At 37.6% G+C, this 17,898-nt stretch overlaps 1 protein-coding gene across 4 annotated transcripts in view; it reads right to left on the reverse strand.

The window, feature by feature from the left end:
- The window catches only part of NALCN (sodium leak channel, non-selective), a 264,733-nt gene that overhangs the window by 210,832 nt on the left and 36,003 nt on the right, over positions 1-17,898 (reverse strand). For all 4 annotated transcript variants that reach the window (XM_045588772.1, XM_036457498.2, XM_036457492.2 and 1 more), the window contains exon 7: positions 3,074-3,228. In XM_045588772.1, coding sequence (XP_045444728.1) covers positions 3,074-3,228 — 155 coding nt within the window. The remainder of the gene's footprint in view (positions 1-3,073; positions 3,229-17,898) is intronic.

Here is a 17,898-nt window from a genome sequence, read left to right on the forward strand (position 1 = left end):
TATGTGCACTATTAGGCACCTAATTATGGTTTAAAATAAACTGCATGCAGAAAGAGATGATCACCTGTATCTATTGATAATAAAATAATTTCTTCATTTTTGGGGGAAACACTATATTTTTTCCCCATAAGAGCTTTGAAAATCTCCCAAAATGCTACAGCCTGTGTATCTAGATAGACACAGAATAACAAGAAGTAGTTATCAATTTCAATCTAAACTTTAGAGACTATTTTAAAATATTTTTGATGATAGTACAAAGTCAACATTTCATTATCTAACCATTAGTCATACAGTGATATCAAATTTAATCATCATTTGAGAAAAAGAAGCAAACAAATCAAATTAGGCTTTCATAGAAAGGGAAGTTATGAGGAATAGACAAAAAATGGACAAAGTCAGAGAAAAGAAAGCAACTTAATTCTCTAGTATGGTTTCATATCCTAACACAAACATGACTGGTTATCAGCCAATTAAAAGGACATGTACTTTGTTCAGTCCACTAGTAAATATTTGTAGAGGGCTTCCTACGAGCCAGGCATTGCCCTAGACCCTGGAGACATGAAGATGAAACTGTGTGCTTCCTGTTTTCAAGGAGCCTAAGTCTTTGCAAGAGAAATGTACAAATAAACAGAACTACCACAAGATTATTGCTTAGCAATCCCCTCCTAGAATTGGGCTGCTCAAGCCAATGTACTTTATAAGGAGACTTTCTCTCTTAAAGAGGGATTATAGCCTGCGTTAGTGGAAGCCAGTGTAAGTTACAGTGAAGAACGATGAACCAACTGAAATAGAATGCAGCATTTTGGGTTTAGGCTGCATTTAAAAATGGTCAGGGTGTGATTTGATTTTAAAGGATTGGATGATTCTTGTGCCAAGGCAGCCTACAGCCTGAATGCCAGCCACTTTCCATATAAGAGATGGGTGCATTTAGTTGGCCCCTGCAAGAAGGAGCTGCAGGCTCTGACCAGCCAGGCATTTGAGTCATGTCCCAGCTGTTAGGACTCCTGAAGCTTGTTCCACACAGTTTGCCAAATCGATATATCTCATGTTCCAGCCACACCTGTGATCGCCTGCTCATCCCTGACAGGCATTAATGTCATCCATCAGAGGCCTCTGCACTTTTGAGACAGGAGGTATAAGACTGGTTCTAAAGCCAATAAGATTAAGAGCATAAGGCAAATTGAAATGCTTCTAGTTTCTAAATTTTTGTGAAATAGGAAGCCCTATCATTGGCCAAAAGAGTTGTCTAACTACAATGCTGGAAATCCACTATGAGGACATATTACAATATAAGAATGAAAATTTAGGGATGTTATTTACAAATTTCACTTACAAAAAATGCAGCCTCCAACAATTTGTGTTTCGCAGCTCAAGTTCAGTATTATATTCTGTCCACAGGCTTCATGTAGTCTTGTGGTTTAATTCATATCTCAGAAAAGCACTCCTTCATCAATGCAAGACCTGCATCTACTCTTTCTCACATTTCACTATTCATCCCTGAATTCACTAAGCCACCCTGCGGACCACCATGCAGGAGTTGCTCTGCCTGAAGGCCAATGGATTTACCAGCCACCACTTTTTTTGACGTGTGATGGTCGATTGGCTGGTTTTGTAGTAGTTGCCATCCAGAGTATGACTATCAGTAAAATCCCCCATTGTCCAGCAGGCCCACTGAGATGTGGAACCACATCAAAAGTCAGAAAATTCATTTGGCTTCCAAAAGCAGCACAGCCACCACACTGTTATTGAAAGGTTTTTCTTTTAGGCCCTGGGTAACAGTGTCTAGAATTCCCTTAAATGTACCTACACCTTGAAACCTAAATTTTTTTTGTTTTTACTTATTATTTTATTGTTTGATTTCATTGTTATTTTCAAATAATTCTGATAATAATCCTGTTATGGACTACATGTTTGTGCCTCCCCACCAAACTACACGTTGAAGCCCTAACCCCGGATATGATTTATTAGGAGGTGAGGCCTTTTGGAGGTGATTTTGTTTAGATGAGGTCATAAGGGTTTGCTTCTCATGATGGGATTAGTTCCCTTATAAGAAGAGACTGGAGAGCTTTCTCTCTCTGTCTCTCTCTTGCTCTCTCTCTCTCTCTCTCTCTCTCTCTCTCTCTCTCTCTCTCCCCCCCCCCACTTCCACCCCATTGAGGTAAGAACACAGCAAAAAGCCACCAGCAAGCTAGGGAGGGGAGGACGCCTCACCAGAACCCTACCATGCTGACACTCTGATCTCAGACTTCCAGCTTCCAGACTGGAAAGAAATAAACTTATGTTTACACCATCCAGTCAATGGTATTTTGTTGTGGCAGCCTGAACTCACTAAGACATAGTCTCAAAGCATAAAATAATGGTTTAGAGTTCTATGGATTTTTTTTCTTCAAAAAGCAATACAAGCAATTTGCATGGAATTGTAATAAATGCAATGATATCATTCATAAATGGCCTTCATCACATTAACGACATATTAAACATATTAAAGTGACTAAGTTATTTAATTACTGTGTGTAAATGATACATTTAAGGACTTAATAGGACAAGCCACAAATAAATCTATACATTTAAGCACAAGGTATTCCTCGTATATCCTTTATATGGTTGATGCATATTCATTAAATATTTGATTAGCTGTCTTGTGTTCTAGGATTCCTTTTCAGCTCTCATAAATTCATGGATGCTTATTATTCCAATTATTTAAGACTTACCTTGACCACTTGAGTAGAGTTAAAATGTGAAAGAAAACCATGTCTTATTTATTTTTGAGGCAAAAACCCCTAAACCTTGCTCAACAAAGAAACACTCTTAAATGCTATAATTAAGAATCAAACTAGTTTAGAATGAGAGCTACTTAAATCTCTATAGACATTGCTGTCTATACATAAATACAGATTGTATGTTATAGATTGTAAGGTAGAATATAACTCAGTCATATCATTAAAATTTGCAGTTGTGTTTCTTAAATACTAGAGCTGGTCTTAATATGAAATATCAATTATACATCTATTATCTCCATTTCATAACAGTATAAAATAGAAACTGAAAAATGTGTTTTACCAGTAAGACAGACCTATCTCATTAAAGCCACTGTAGCCCAGCTCTTGCCTGCTAAGTCCCAGATCTTCGAGGTCCATGCATTTAAATCCTGGTGGGCACTGGTAGCCTTCTTCTAGCTCTGGTGAGCAGTGTGTATCTGGGATAGCTAAACTATTCCAGGTCACATTTCTGTGAATAACACATGAAAGGGTTAGACAATTCCACCAATGGTAAATGATGATTAAAATAATAATGTAATCACTCTTTATTAATAACTACTGTATATGAACACAGATTTAAGATTCATAAATGGCATTCATCATATTAATGGCATATTAAACATTCTCAAAGGATACCTGATTCATTCCCACCATAGGTCTTTATAAGAATATTATTACCATTAATATTTTTGTTTTTAAAATTCAAGACCCAAATAAGCAAAGGAAGAACTTTTCCTATAGATTTTCATGAAATATTAGCTTGTCTGGGGATTCCTTGTTAATCTTTACCCTACTGTGGGCATAAACTACTTCTCTACTTCTAAGCAATATTAGATGACAGACATTTGCCATATGGCACAGATACTACAAGCCTCATATATGGCACTTGTCCTTCTGCTGTGTTGGCAGATGTGCAGTTTGGAAAGGAGACCAGACAAATAAGATCAGATTGAAGGTATCATTTGGAAAGAGAGAGATAATGTGGTGATTTAGCAATAGCTCTAGGAATATTAAGGTTTTTATAAGGTGGATGGTGATAATAACCTTTTTTAATCTTTCTGGAGGACAAGCAGATTATGTTGATGTAGAAGGATTTCTTGGCTTTCTTGGTGGTGGGTGCAGGTAATCACAGTAATTCCATAATGATTGTGGAATCGCATTCTGAGCTGACCTTAAAAATGGGTCCTAAATGGGTGCTATCTAAGGCAATTCACATGGACTACGTACAGGCCAAAGTTTAGGCTAGATGATTTCATAAGCCTTCCAAACTCCTGATTTTATTCTAAATCATTTCCACTAGACACATCAATGTTTCTAGGCATTTCTTAAATAGGGACTTTAGGATTGTCTCAGTTCTCTCACTTTATGGTCAAATTGAAGCAGACTTGTTGGGTCATATTTCTGTTCTTTAGTATCTCCTTATATTCAATTGGCTGCTGGAATAGGCTTTCCTTAGAGTCTGACTCATAACTTTGTGTAATCTCTTAGCTGCTTGAGGCCATCACACATACACATATTCAGTGTCACACACACACACACACACACACACACACACACACACAATGGCCGGTGATACCTTCCCCCATTTTGTTTCTTTTGTTTCAGTCATAAACAAAGCTCTCAAAGCCTCTCGGATACTCCTACACTCATTCCTTCAGGATTCTTTTAGCGGCAAGAGAGGAGACATACCTACACATCTCTGGGAAAAGGTGTTGAAATAACTGTTCCCTCTGCATGCAAGCCCCAAGGGAAATGCTCTAATTATGGAAATTAGAACTTCATTTTGTCACAAAGATATGACTTCAGAAAGACATATCACTTATTTCTCTTCATTTCACACTTCTATACCTAGGCCAAATGATCCATTTTCACTGAGGTTGAATATGACTCTCTGTTTCTGGTGTGGTACCTACACCTCACACAGAAGAACAAAGTGGTAAGGAGACAGGGCTTCAGAGTTTCAGAGTAAGGCTTTCTGGATTTGATCCCAACCTCTGTCATTTATAGGATGTATAACCTGATTAAAGTTCTAGGTGTTTCTAAGCTCAGTTTCCTTCTGGGTAAAATAGGAAGAGTAATCATAATTAACAGGGAAGCTATGTGAGGATTAAGAAAAATTACACTTAGTAATGCACTCAGCATAGATCTTAGCATATTGTAATAGCTCAATAAATGCTTACCCTATATAATAGACATTGAAGAAGAACAGAATTCACACTTGCAGATGATAATTTAAAACCCTTAGAAACTACGTTTACCAAAGAAAGAATAGTTCCCTGAAACATAGAAGCGGATGAGAAAGAGAATGAAATAGGAATGAGAAGTCACAGTCCAAACAGTAGGAGGAAAGTTTAAAATGTGTTTGTCATAAAATCCAAAAGGTTCAAGTGTTTCAAGTAGTTGGTTATGGTCAACATGCTCAAAGACTTTAAAGAGGTCAAAATCGTCACTATAGAAAAAAATCATTTCCTATATAATAAAAGCCTAATATACTAAGTGTCCAGTCATCCAGTCAATTGTTCAACCAATCAAAGCATAATATGCTAATGATATGCTAAGGCTGTTCAACTCCTTGCTATGACGTGTACTGACCACCAAGAGGCAGACAACAAGACTGGTAGGTTAGCTTGCTGATGGGGTCTGGCAGATCAGGACTAAGCAAGAAGGCCAGCCATGCCCTGGAGCCTTCCTGTGGTCCCTCCCCAGCTGGCCAACCTCCTGTATCCCTCCCTGGCTTCCAGTCATGCACTGGTGGAGTCCCTCAGCCTGGCCTGTGTCCTCTCTCAATCTGGCACCCCTGGGAGGATGTTGGAGAGTGGGTTTTGGCTTGATCCTGTAGACAGGCCGAGGGTCCCCACTGGTACACGAATTCATGCACTGGGCCTCTAGTTGCAAATAACTATTCATCATTATAACAATAAAATGTAGCATGAATCCTGGCATGTAAAAACACAACCATAGATACTTGTGAAAAATATAGAAGGAATTTTGGCATATGATATTGAAAGCATTATGTTCACGGAATTATACAGCTGAAACAAACTTTACAGATCACCCAATACTTTATACTTAAGGGAGATAAGAAGTTCAGAAAGGAAACATTTAGTAGCCCATCAAAATTAATAATTCTTTCATTGCCAGTACCTCAAAAAGACAATAGCCACAATGTCTGAATAGTCACTGCCTATATGAAAAAACTTTTAAAAATCATCTTTCAGATATTTGGATAGAAAGTTGGACCCTGGAGCCACATGATTTCACCTATCTGTGCCTTGGTTTCTTATCTGTGAGATGGCAGGAAAATATCTACCTTATAAAGCTGAGGTGAAAATGTAATGATTTACATCTGTAAAATACTTAAAATGAGCACTTGGTAGACAATAAATGCTAGGTTTATTGTCTACCAAGTACTCTTGTTGGAATTTCTCTTGTTTATGCCCTATTGTTATTGATAGTTTGATATTGGTAAACTGCATAGATTAAGACTATAGTTCTGGTGTGTACTAGCACTGCCTCAGTTTCCACAACTGTACCTACTTTATAAGGGAGAGAATTTTTTTAATCATCACCTGAGGACATGCTTTCATTAATTTTCAGAGAGAGGGAAAAGGAGAGATAGAGATGATAGATTAGAGATATATATAGAGATAGACATAGAGATCATATAGAAATTGTCCCATGCACCGAAAGGTTATAGAACATCCATGCTTCTCTCTCTCTCTCTCTCTCTCTCTCTCTCTCTCTCTCTCTCTCTCTCTCTCTCTCTCTCTCTCTCGGTACATGGGATGATGCTCAACTAACTGAGCCACATTGGCCAGGGCTGTAAGGGTGTTTTAGTGAGTTACTGTAATAAGCTTATGCATAACTCTCAGAATATTGAGAAGAGTAAGTTAATAATTCAATAATTGTTAACTATCATGATTATGATTTCATTAATTTATAATTATTAGAGTATGTTTTCCTTTTATACTCCATTTTTCCTTCATATGAAGGCCAATTCTCATTTTAAGCACAGCCCTCTCCAGCACAGATATTATTTTGAAATCTTTGGGTTCCAGAGGCAGCAGATGTGAAACACATTATTTTTGCCAACATCAAGCTATTAGCAAATTCTTCTTAGAGACACATTTACTAGATGATAAATTGCTGTGGAACACATGTATTTAAAAACCACATAATAAACCCTTTCAAAAATAGAAATGAACATAAAAGGTTTCATAATAAATATTACTTAACTTACATTTTCTCAGTTCACGAGAAATCTTCCAGGTTTTATTTTTATTGATTGATTTTTAATGATTCCCTTGTTCATTTTTCCTCAGATATTCATGATAGAACAAGAAGCTCTCTGGAATTAGAGGGGTAGAATTTTGGCTCCAACCAGCCAAATCCTAATATAGACAATGATTCTCCCAGTCAAAATAAATAACCATTTATACTTAAGTGGTTTTCAAGAGCTGCATTTCTTACTCATAGTCAGATTTCTTGAAGAAAAAACAAAACAAAAAAACTATCTACTTGTAACCTCCCTAATTTCATTTTCAGCCCATTTTTGTGATCTCCATCCCACTGGAATTGCTCTTATATATTTCCACACGCTACATCCAATTAGAAAATTTTTAGTTTTTATCTTCTGTGACCTCTCAATAGTGTTTCGAATAGTTGTTTTGGTAGTAAATCAAACAATGACCCTCTAAATATGTCCAAGTTCTAATCTCCTGTGAATATTTTAAATTATGTGACAAAAAGGGATTAAGGTTACAGATGTGAGCAAAGCTAAAAATCTTGAGCTTGGGTGATTACTATGGATTATCTATGTGGGTCCAACCTGATCACAAGTCCTTAAAAATCAAAAACCTTTTCTAGTTGTGGTTAGAGAGACATGTGGCTATGAAAGGAAGGCTCAGAGTGCTACAGAGATGCTGGCTTTAAAGATGCTAATTTCGTCCATAATTCTCAGATCACTCTCCTTTTTTATCTTTTCCTCCCATAATGGAACTTTAAATACTGAGTTTTCTCTGACCGTGGTCCTTGGTCTTCCTCTTTTCCATGGTGTGCTCTCCCTATGCAATCAGATCCACTTTCATGGTTTCAATTCGCTCTTGTCCTAGGTGCCAGTGTAGTCTCAGAGCTGCACATCTAACTGCCTATTAGATCACTTCAGGTGGCCCCAGCATAAGTACTAATCACTCCAACCCCATAGTGAACTCTGACTCTTTCATCAACATTTCCTCTCATTGAGTTGCACCATCATCTAAGGTTGAGCAAGTTTGAAATCTAGTATCAACTGTAATACCTACGTCTCCACAAACCCTCATAATTAGTCATTATGTTCCTCTAAATATCCCCCAAAATATATTTTGTGTTAATTCAACTCTGGTCATCCTGCATCCACTCAGCTTTTCCAGTCCACTTGCCACAAAGCATATAGAGAGACTTTTCACCATCACTATCTTACATTAAGTCTGTCAGTGGCAAATCTTTAATATGATTGACAAGACACTGAAGATATGGTTCCTCCCTCCCCCCAAGTGTCCTAGTGCCCAACCATATTGGCCTCCCAGGTCTTGGTGTGCTCCTTCTATTTCAAGGCCTTTTCTTCTGATGGGAAATCTCTCCTCTCATCTTAACGTGGTTAATCCACATATTAACCTTCAGGCCCAGCCTGAGCATCACTTTTTCAGCCTGAATATCACTCCAAATCTTTATGATTGGGTTCGGGTTTTCTGCTGTAACTTCTCAAAGCAACCACACTTTTATTTGGCACATGTGTCATTCATGTTTATGTGCTCATTTATTCATTGGATGTGGGTTCCAATTCTATAAAGTCTCTGACACATAGTTTGTGATGGTTCAATTTATGTGTGAACTTAATTAGACTGTGGTGCCCGGCTGTTTGGGCAAACACCAGTCTTGAGGCTGCTGTGAAGGTATGTTTGAGATGTGATTAATATTTAAACCAGTAGGCTGTGAGCAAAGCAGATTACCCTTCATAATGTGGGTAGTCTCATCCTATTAGTTGAAGGCATCAAGGGGAAAAAAGACTGACGTCATCCACAGAGGAAGGAATTCTACCTTCAGGCTGCCTCTGGATTCAGGACTGCAGTTGACACCTGATGCGTTTCCAGCTTGCTAGCCTGCTCTGAAGAGTTTGATCTTGCTATCTTCACAATCTCATGAGCAAATTCCTTAAAATAAATCTCTTTAACTCTGTATATACACCCTATTTATTCTGTTTTTCTAAAGGACTCTGACTAATACAGAGTAAATGGTTAATAATTATTTTTGAGCAAATAAATAAATGTCCTTCTTTTCATCAGTATTTAAATCTATGGTGACTTAATCAATTAATTAATTTATTTATAAAGTAAGCACAGGAGAAAATTCTTCAACAATTGGATCCTGGCATTTTGACACATTTTTTTCTTCTTGTTATAACTAAAAATAGGCATATTTTTTTCAAATTTAAAAGAAGATTTCTGGCTTTAGTAGTTCCCATGCTTCAAAACAAGTACTGAAATCCATCAGAGCAGTTAATTGTTTTTCAAAGGCTTTAATTATCTGTCCAACATATATATATTGAATATATATGATTTTTTTCCTTAACCAATTATCTATTTACAAATAACATATGTAGAAGTCTGATATACAAGAAAATATACTCTCACCTTGTTGCTGAAACTGTTTAATATCAGCTCCAAACAAATTCTCAGTCCTTCAGAGTTTTATGATTTTAAGTTATTATTCCTGAGAGCAGAGAGCATTGACCAATATGTTGGGACACAAGGAGTATCATGTCACTTCAGTGACTAACCAACTTAATTACCTTGGGCAACTCACTTCAACCATTTGAGCAGCCTTAAAAAAAAAAATTCCCTGAATGACCTCATAACACATTCAAATAAAAGAAAAAATAAATGATTAGAGTGAAACCATGTGCCCTATTGTGTTCTGTCCTCATCTGTCCATAAGACTCACCGATGCCAAATGCAATAGCTCAAGACGTTATGCTCAAATTTTTCTTTATCCCTGACATTGTCTTTTTCTACTGATATCAAACTAATATACTACAATGAGTTTAGTGTTGACCTTTGTAATTACTCTCACTCATGAGCACACTGAGTCCTCCATTCTAAGGGTGGAGATTTTAGGGGAGGTCCCAGGGAAAGATCTTAATAGAATATTCGGTAGCTTTCCAGGAAGTGTCCATTCAGGGTTGTAGACGCCACCAATGGATTGGCCAGCACCAACGCATGGGGTCATTATTCCATGCAGCTGGTTCTGATGTCAGCTTTGGCTTGTTGCTTATCTGGGCCTGGAGCTGAAATACAACTGAGGCCGGGATGTTATCTCTAGAGAGGAAAAGTCAGGGGGTCCACACATCATGACCTGTGATATGCTATGCGAGGAAAAGTCACTCTGGGGACAAAGTCCCACCTACAATTGATTTTTCGTTGCTAGGCACCTGGGGCTTCTCATCCTGGTGACCTTCGGTACCCAGCTCATAGTCCTTGCTCTACTCGTGTCTGTCTACCTATCACAATAACTACACTTATTACCATTCAGCCCTTTTCAGAACTTTCTTTTTCATTTTCTTAGTGGCATAACTTTATTTCATTTGTCTGGTCACTCATTCAAAATAATTATTTTTGACAAGTCTATTCTATGCCACACAGCATGCTAGGAATAGAGATGACTGAGGTATTTCCAGCTCACAGACTTTATTGCCTAATGTGAGAAAGAACATAGAAAAATAATGCCCATAGTAGAGCATGAGGAATGCTTTAAAATAGATCTCTATGCTCATAGAAACATTACATGTGATACTAGTGATGAGTGGTGAGTGATACTGGGAAAACCTTTCTGCATGGATGATACTTGGAGTAACTATTAAAGGATTAGCAGACATTACAAAACAGCGTCTGGAAAGTGGAGATGTCAAAGCCTGTTTGCACAGGACACAGAGAAAGAAAAGGTAGGAAGAGGAAAAGAACAACAATTTTGCTCTTTCATTGGTGGATGTAGCTATTCATAGCTTTCTCTCCAACGTCGCAAATAAACAGCTATTACCATAAAATAATAAAATTTTAACTACACACTCAGAGATTTGGATATTGGGGAAAAGAAAAGGGCGCACACACAATCTTCACATCTGGGAGAATGGTGAATATGGCCTTTGATACCTTTGGTCATAGCTTGTCTCACTGTGAGTGGTGGCATGAATTGTGCCTCTTATTGCACAGGCTGGCCGTGACCTTGCTCTGGCTGTTATCCACCTTTCAGGTTTACTCCAAGAATCAGCTGGCTTTGTTTTAGACTCCTCTTTCAGGACTAATTAAAAACTTTTAGGATGTTGCCTGGCTAATTCTATAGCTGGGTGCTTTCAGAAACTAATCCTACCCTGGAATTTGCAGACATGAAACTATTTATTGATTTTTGAAAACTTTTAATTACTCTGCCTAGACTTTTAGAGGGACTTAAAAGATAAGATAAATAGTCTGAGGCAGAAAATAATATTGACATCACACCTCTTTTTATAAACAAGTAAATCTGGCCCATTTTCTAAGAAATTAAAAAATAAATTTCTTCTTACTGTTAAATAGAGAATATTTTTATCATGATTTTCCCCCCTCATCCTTTCCCAAATGGCCAGATTGTCAAAGCCGTAAAGAACTAAATTCATCATGAACCAAAATTTGAATGACAATACACTATTTTATTTTTTTATAAAAAACTTACATAGTCTTTTCACTTGGTTATATCTGTATAGTTTTTTAAAATTATATATTTTCCCCAAGTTTACTTCTTTAACCATATCACCCACTACTTTTGCCAACATGGATAAAGGACAACCCACATGACAGAAGCCAGGAGACTGGCATCGGAGGCAGGATGAGACAAAGAATATATTTTAAAATATTATTTTAGAAAAGTAAACTATTGGGAAACAGAGGAAACACTGATCAGCTCCAAATTGAAAATGTGAAACCTGCTTTGAGGTTTTATACAAATCTACTACCCTTGACATTTCAAATCTAGGCCAAGAGCTTCTCAAGCAATAACTCTCCTCTTTTTGCTTTGGGAACTAGAAAATCCAGAGCTAGGAATTATCTGTAAGAATGAGTTGGCATGATGGAAAATAGCCATCAGAATATGAGGCCAAGCAGATTGGACTTTAGTTGGTGATTTCACCAAGTAATGAATGTGTAGCAAGGAGCTATTTCCTCCCTTCTTTCATGAGGATCAGCATACCCAATGTATAAGATCACTTTATGAATTAGCAACTATGAATCTAAAGTGCCTCATACATATTAAGAGCTCAAAATACATTTGTGCTTTTCAGAGGTGGTTTGGTTGAGTGTATGGCTGAAGAGCAGCAATTTTTCCCACCTCAACAGGCTCCCATCCTTTTGGGATGGTCAAATGAAACCATGGACTCCACAATGGTAAGAACGTGTAGCTACATAAAAGTGAAGGCTAGACAATCATATACCTTACAACGTGATCCCCCATATGTCTAGTACCAACCTGGCACCATACATAGGTATTACCAAATTATTGATTATATTTCCATGCTTTACTTTACATCCCCAGGACTATTTTGTAACTATTAATTTGTACTTCTTAATTCCTTCTCCTGTTTTTACCCCCTCACTCCATTCCTCCCTCTCTCAACCATCAGTCAGTTTTCTGTATCTATGAGTCTGTTTCAATTTTGTTTATTTATGCTGTACACCTGAAACTAATACAATATAATAGTGGATGCAAACTGTAGTTGAAAAATAAAATAAGTAAAAGGCTAAATAAATAAATAAATAAATAAATAAAAGTGAAAGCCAGAGAAGAATTTAGAGCTCCAAATCTCCTATCCCCAGAAGGCCTCAGCCATGAAGTGCACTTACCCACAATCACTAGACCTAAAAATCTGTGAGTCACTGGATGAATAGAACTGCGATGATTGCTCTGCAGTCCCCAGAACACACAAACAACCTGCTTCTCTGCGAGAATAACAAGAGACTCTAATTACCTCTGGTGCTCCTTAGACATCCCCGGGTAAATAGACTTAAGGGAAGAGGACGCTCCAGCGGCTGGCTGAATGCTTAGCATTTCTTTGAAAACTCATGATTTATCTCTTTTTTTTTTTTTTAAATCGTTATTGTTGGAAGTATTGCAGATGTATCCATTTCCCTCATTGCTTCCTTCCACCTGGCTCCTGCCCTACCCCAGGCCTTCACCAAACTATTGTCTGAGTCCATAGGTAGTGTGTGTGTGTGTGTGTGTGTATATTTGGTTAATCTCTTCCTGCCCTCTCTGCCTCACCACCCCCCCTTCCCTCTAAGATTCATCAGTCTGTTCCATGTTTCCATGCTCAAGGTTTATCTTTTAAAAAGCCATGCAAGCTGAAACCGGTTTGGCTCAGTGGATAGAGCATCGGCCTGCGAACTCAAGGGTCCTGGGTTCGATTCTGGTCAAGGGCATGTACTTTGGCTGTGGGCACTTCTCCGGTGGGGGGTGCACAGGAGGCAGCTGACCAATGTTTCTCTCTCATTGATGTTTCTGGCTCCCTATCCCTCTCCCTTCCTCTCTGTAAAAAATCAATAAAATATATATTTTTTAAAAGCCATGCAAATTTTGTGTTCTACGCTATAACACATCTTGGAGAATTTTAGTGTAAAACTAAGGTTTTAAATCACTGCTTACTAAACAAGTCAGGTTCTGACTAACTCAGCCGCATAAATACAAATCCAGACAGAGCTTGGTGACTGCATATTTACCAAGTTCCCCAGGAGATTTTTTCTATCAAAGAGATCTTATTCTAAAAATGAATTTAAAAATGTGCTGGTAGTGCTGCTACAGTCATTGAATGTCACTGTGGCTTCAATGAAGGGGAGGAGGAGGGGAGCAGGGAGCTGGCTGGTCCTATTGAACCTGAGATATCAAAACAATGTTACATATGATTTCTACAGGAACAACTATAGTAAACACCACTGGGAGAGGCTGAATTGGCAGGGCTCCTCATTCACATAGTACATTCAGAAGTTTCAATACATCATTTCAGAACTCAGCCCTAACTTACTCATATGGCCCATTTAGAACTTCTTTCCTAAGCATGGGCCCCTTATAACCAACATTTTATTCAAATACTTTGGATATAAATGTGCTGAAGATCATTTTTTATATTTTGACCAATTACAATTGAATATTTATAAGTCTAGAAATTGGTGTCATAGAAAAATGGACTTAAATTGTGCTTCTACCTCTGTTTCAGCATAAACATCTAATTTAACCTTATTGAGCTTCAATTACCTTGGCTGTAAAATATGAATGTAAAAGGGAACATGACTTATTAGGCTTTTATGAGTATTAAATAAGAAAATAGCTTACATCAATTGTTCAATAAAGGTTATTAAACACTTGTAATAAATAAGAAACTTATGATCTTATATTTTTCTTTGGGGGGTAAGTAAACATAAGATCAAAAGAAGTGTTAGCCGAAACTGGTTTGGCTCAATGGATAGAGCGTTGGTCTGCGGACTGAAAGATCCCAGGTTCGATTCCGGCCAAGGGCATGTACATTGGTTGTGGGCTCATCCCTGGTGGGGGATGTGCAGGAGGCAGCTGGTCGATGTTTCTCTCTCATCAAAGTTTCTGGTTCTCTATCTCTCTCCCTTCCTCTCTGTGAAAAATCAATAAAATACATATTTTTTAAAAGATATTTCTTTAAAAAAAAAAGACGTATTATTTTGTACTTGATCAAAAATATCATTTTTAGAATCTTTTTCAAACTGTAGTGCTTTTTTTTTTTTTTTACTATACTGAAGACTAGCAAATGTTTTTACTATTGTATTTCAGTAGAAGTCAAACTGGTATTAATTTTTATGTGGGAATTAGGATTATTCTGAAATATTTTCTTACGTTTGTTGTTTTTTAAATATCACAATGAAAGGCTGATTTAATTGGTGATTCAAGTGCCCCACATATTTGAGATGGGTATACACAACAATTTTAAAAAAGATATATGGAGTAATACAATATGTTACATGTCACTATTTCACAGAATGAGAGACTATCACATTTACATAGGGATAGAAGAAATAAAAATAGACAAGGTGGGGCATAGAATATTAAATTTAATTAATGGACATTATCAAGAAAGAATTTTGTAGGATACGTAAAATTGTAAGTGCCTCAAATTCATGCAAAGGTCTGTGAAATCTTGATTTATATTTAAACTTCCTTTGAAAGGTGGTCAAAGATCCTGCCCCCATGTTGACACAAGATGGCCACCACAAGATGGCCAGCAGGGGAGGGCAGTTGGGAGGCACCAGGCCTGCAAGGGAGGGCAGTTGAGAGGGACCAGGTCTACAAGGGAGGGCAGTTGGAGGCAATTAACCCTGCAGGGGAGGGCAGTTAGGGGGTGACCAGGCCGGCAGAGGAGGGAAATTGGGGGCAAACAGGCTGGCAGGGGAGCAGTTAGACATCAATCAGGCTATCATGGGAGTAGTTAGGGGGTGATCAGGCTGGCAGGCAGAAGCAGTTAGGGGCAATCAGGAAGGCAGGCAGGTAAGCAGTTGGGAGCCAGCAGTCCTGGATTGTGAGAGGGATGTCTGACTGTAGTTTAACATTCCTCGAGGTATCCAAGATTGGAGAGAGTACAGGCTGGGCTGAGGAACAACCCCTTATCCTGTGCACAAATTTCGTGCACCGGGCCTCTAGATCTATATATACTCTTACATAATAAAGGTTTACATACCTTAAAGTTTTTCTCATCTCATTCTTGGGAATAAGATTTTATTATTAGATATTCAGCCATGAACAGGAATAATAATAAGGTGAAGTGAGTCTTCATCTTTTCTATTTCACGACCAGCTCATTTTTTTCACTTTCCTCTTTAAGGGAGACGTCTGCCATCACATTTGGTGTTTTGCACACCTGTTTCTGCCACAGGATATTGCTCTTTGCAACTTTTTTTTAGCTTATGAACTGCTTTACTTGTTCCATAATTTCCATGGGTCGCCACTCGTTATTGGAGAAGACTCTAAAGTAGGGGTGTCGAACTCAATCAGAGAAGGGGCCAAAATCTAAAATCCAGCCTAAATCGCGGGCCGAATGGTTTACTGAACAGTCATAAACTGTCATTGTGATGGAAACGCAGTGGAGTGCAGTGATGACAGCGCTGTGCGGGCCACATTGCAAGGCCTGGCGGGACGGATTTGGCCCGCGGGCCTTGTGTTTGACACATGTGCTCTAAAGCTTTAGTAATAATGCTTTTGAGGACATAGCTATGATTCCCCTGTCTGCTTCAAAAGAAATCAGCTCCGTTTAAAAGCACATGCATGTGTATTGTATTGTGTCTTTATTAATCTTGTTTGCCTCACAGATTAAGCATAATCAATTTCAGAGGTGAGCTGCGGAATCCATGACACATAGGTTTCTAAACCGTCACCTCTATGGCTGAAAACCTTCCCAATATTGGGGTATAATGCATGCGAATCAATTAAGCAGAAATTGGAACAATTATTAAAGGACAGAAATGAAGAGAAATGAGGTCATGACACCACAGGCAAAACTGATTGCTGGACACAAAACCATCATACTGCAGCTTAACATCTAGCTCAGAGACATTATGAGAAATTCCTTACCAAGAAGCAACAAAAGAAAAAAAATTGGGGGGAATATTTTAACTGGAATTTTACGCATTTCATTTTTATTCTGAACATTTTTTGAGTGTTTTAAAAATAGATAAATTGATGTCTGGGCTAGAAATGATAGTAAAATGCTATCAACAGTTTTTCTGCTTATGAGTGGAACTTCAAAACTCAGCTATTACTAAACTGAAAATTAAAAGAAAAATGGCATAATGACTGCTCCTTGAAATAAACCATCACACTTATGAAAAATTTTTAATGAACAATACTATTACCATGTGGCTAGTTATTCATTTTATCCACAACTAATAAACTAAGAATCACTTACAGAGAAAACAGAACATATGTGTATGTACATAATGCTACTGCGCACATTTTTTCAGATAAAAGAGAGAAAATGCAGACATTCCCTCATAGCTGTTATGTCTCGAGTAACTCAAGAAAATTCTGCCAACATTTATGTAATTTTTCAAAGTGAACTCAACTTTTCGGATAAAGTAATGAACTGGAGCTAATATTCTAGAATACAAAAGGTCTTTTAATATTTTTTTTTTCAAAGACATGTATTTCTTTATACTGAGTATTGTAAGGAACTGTGTGAAGAGTACTTAACTAAAGTCACTCAAGGGCTGTGAGTTCAGAGGTACTCATGTGTGTCTTCCCAATCGGTATTATATTTTATGTGACAAAGTGTAGCTTGCCAGCAAGGTACCTGATCTTTTAGTTGTGTTAACAAGTATTCGAATTCTCAAATTCCAACTTGGTTTTCAATTAAATGGTAAGTTTAAACCAGCCTCCTGTACTCACTACTGCTATAACACAATTGCTTTCTTAGTCAGAAGCTTTCTCGGTTCTTCACCTTTATATCTATTGCCTCCTACCCACACAACATCTTTTCCACCTTCACATTCATTCATGGAATGATCCAGACATATTCTATAGCCTACACACACTTAAAAAAAACACCTGCCTACAGGTATTATTCACATATTTGTCTTTTCTGTTGCTCACACAGTCAATTCCTTTACCACTTCCTTCAACTTTCCTACCCTGTATTATTGATTTTTTATCTATTGACTTTTTCTCATTTTAACATTGCTTTTCAATATTTATACTATGTCTCCTTTGTCCTTTTAGCAACTTGCTTTCATTTCTCTGGGGTTTTCTTTTTATTCCCTCTTCTTTATCAATGTACCATACTATTATTTGTTTAAATGTTATCTATCATGAACCTTGCCTTCAATAAATAGCTACCAGGTAGTTATTCTGTGCTAGGATACCAGATACTGGCAACAAGAAAATGAATATTCTCCACTCTTTTCCATATGTGTCCTCAAGAACCTCACAGTATCATGAGAAAAATAGAAGAAGAAAAAATTGCTATGGGTGCCAGTGTGCTAGTTCTGGCAAGATGGGCGACATTAAATTCCACTCTCTCTGCTACAAACAAGAACTGCTGGATAAATGATAACATTTAAAAATTTCTAGGC

The sequence above is a fragment of the Pipistrellus kuhlii genome, unplaced genomic scaffold (genome assembly GCF_014108245.1).
Source record: "Pipistrellus kuhlii isolate mPipKuh1 unplaced genomic scaffold, mPipKuh1.p scaffold_m20_p_3, whole genome shotgun sequence".
Taxonomy (NCBI): Eukaryota; Metazoa; Chordata; class Mammalia; order Chiroptera; family Vespertilionidae; genus Pipistrellus; species Pipistrellus kuhlii.